At 37.3% G+C, this 1382-nt stretch overlaps 1 protein-coding gene across 1 annotated transcript in view; it reads right to left on the bottom strand.

Annotated features, from left to right (window-relative positions):
* Positions 1 to 1382, bottom strand: part of LOC110464401 (surfeit locus protein 6 homolog) — a 29435-nt gene that overhangs the window by 6073 nt on the left and 21980 nt on the right. Inside the window, exon 3 of the mRNA XM_021519598.1 lies at positions 650 to 724. Within this exon, the coding sequence (XP_021375273.1) occupies positions 650 to 724 (75 nt within the window). The remainder of the gene's footprint in view (positions 1 to 649; positions 725 to 1382) is intronic.

Below are 1382 nucleotides of genomic sequence, written 5' to 3'. Positions count from 1 at the left end.
GGGGGTCAGCCACACCATTTGTACAATTTTAAATCCCTGCCTCCCAGGAATGCTTTTGATCAAATATGATTGATATCCAGTGCACAGTTCTACAGAAGAAGTCGTTTGTAGCAATATAGCCAAATTGCCCCCTTTTGGCCCCGCCCCTAAGCCCCCTGGGGAGTCAGCCCCACCATTTGTACAATTTTTAATCACCACCACCTAGGGATGCTTCCAGTCAAATATGGTTGATATCCACTTATTAGTTTCAGAGAAGAAGTCGCTTATAGCAATATGGGCAAATTGACCCCTTTTGGCCCCGCCCCTCAGCCCCCTGGGGGGCCAGCCCCACCATTTGTACAATTTTGAATCCCCACCACCTAGGGATGCTTCCAGTCAAATTTAGTTTAATTCCAACCAGTGGTTAAGAAGAAGTCGTTTAAAGAAATTGTTGACATACGGACGGACGGACGGACAGACGACGGACGCCACGGTATGGCATAAGCTCACCTTGGTCCTTTGGACCAGGTGAGCTAAAAATACTGTGAAACAGTGACATTTAATTTTCATGTTGTGATACATTATGACACTCCTGTGTATTGGAATATACAGGTTTTCTAATAATTGCTTTAACTGCATTGAGTAAAAGTTGTTTCTGTGCCATACTTACAAGGCTCTTCTTCAGTTTCCTGTTCTGGTTCTGTTTGTTTTTTTGATGATGTCTTGTTGAACGTGTGGGTTCTTTCTAAATATCAGCAAAAACAATAAAAAAAAAATCAGTCTTCCTAAACAATAATGATGACATAATACAGAGAAAATTTCTTTCAGCTAAATGTATTTCCTTTACTGCTGACTACACATGCTAAGTTGTTTTCTACTTTGTATGGTAACATGTTCAATAATAAACATTCCATGAATTATTATATATATAGTGATGTAAAATCAGTTTCAGTCAGACAAGTATCAATTGCTGCATTTATATATGCATAACATTTTATAACTATTAAATACATGTACTGTAAAAGTGGAAATTTTCACATGTGGACATTTTTCAATGAATAGATATTACAAGCAAATTTTATGCAGTTTTTTTCTCTTTTTCTAAATTACCTTTCATCATATAACAAGAGGCCCATGGGCCTTAACGGTCACCTGATATATTTATACAGAGAGTTGATTTTTGTTTTTAACATGAACAGAAATATTATTCAAAGTGACAAAAAACAATAAAACCACCTTATTCAATATCTAGCGTGCAGATTTAAGACTGAAAAGTATTTGAAACTAGCACCTCTGATTCTAAACAAGGAAAATGAAGAAATTTTATTTTAGCACACAGACTCCATTGGGCCCCACCCTACAGCCCTTGGGGGTAGGGATGGCTCAAAATTTACAAAGTATCA

Source organism: Mizuhopecten yessoensis, unplaced genomic scaffold (assembly GCF_002113885.1).
Source record: "Mizuhopecten yessoensis strain PY_sf001 unplaced genomic scaffold, ASM211388v2 scaffold10987, whole genome shotgun sequence".
NCBI lineage: Eukaryota > Metazoa > Mollusca > Bivalvia > Pectinida > Pectinidae > Mizuhopecten > Mizuhopecten yessoensis.
The sequence above is the reverse complement of the archived record's forward strand: the minus strand, read 5'-3'. Positions and strand labels throughout refer to the sequence as shown.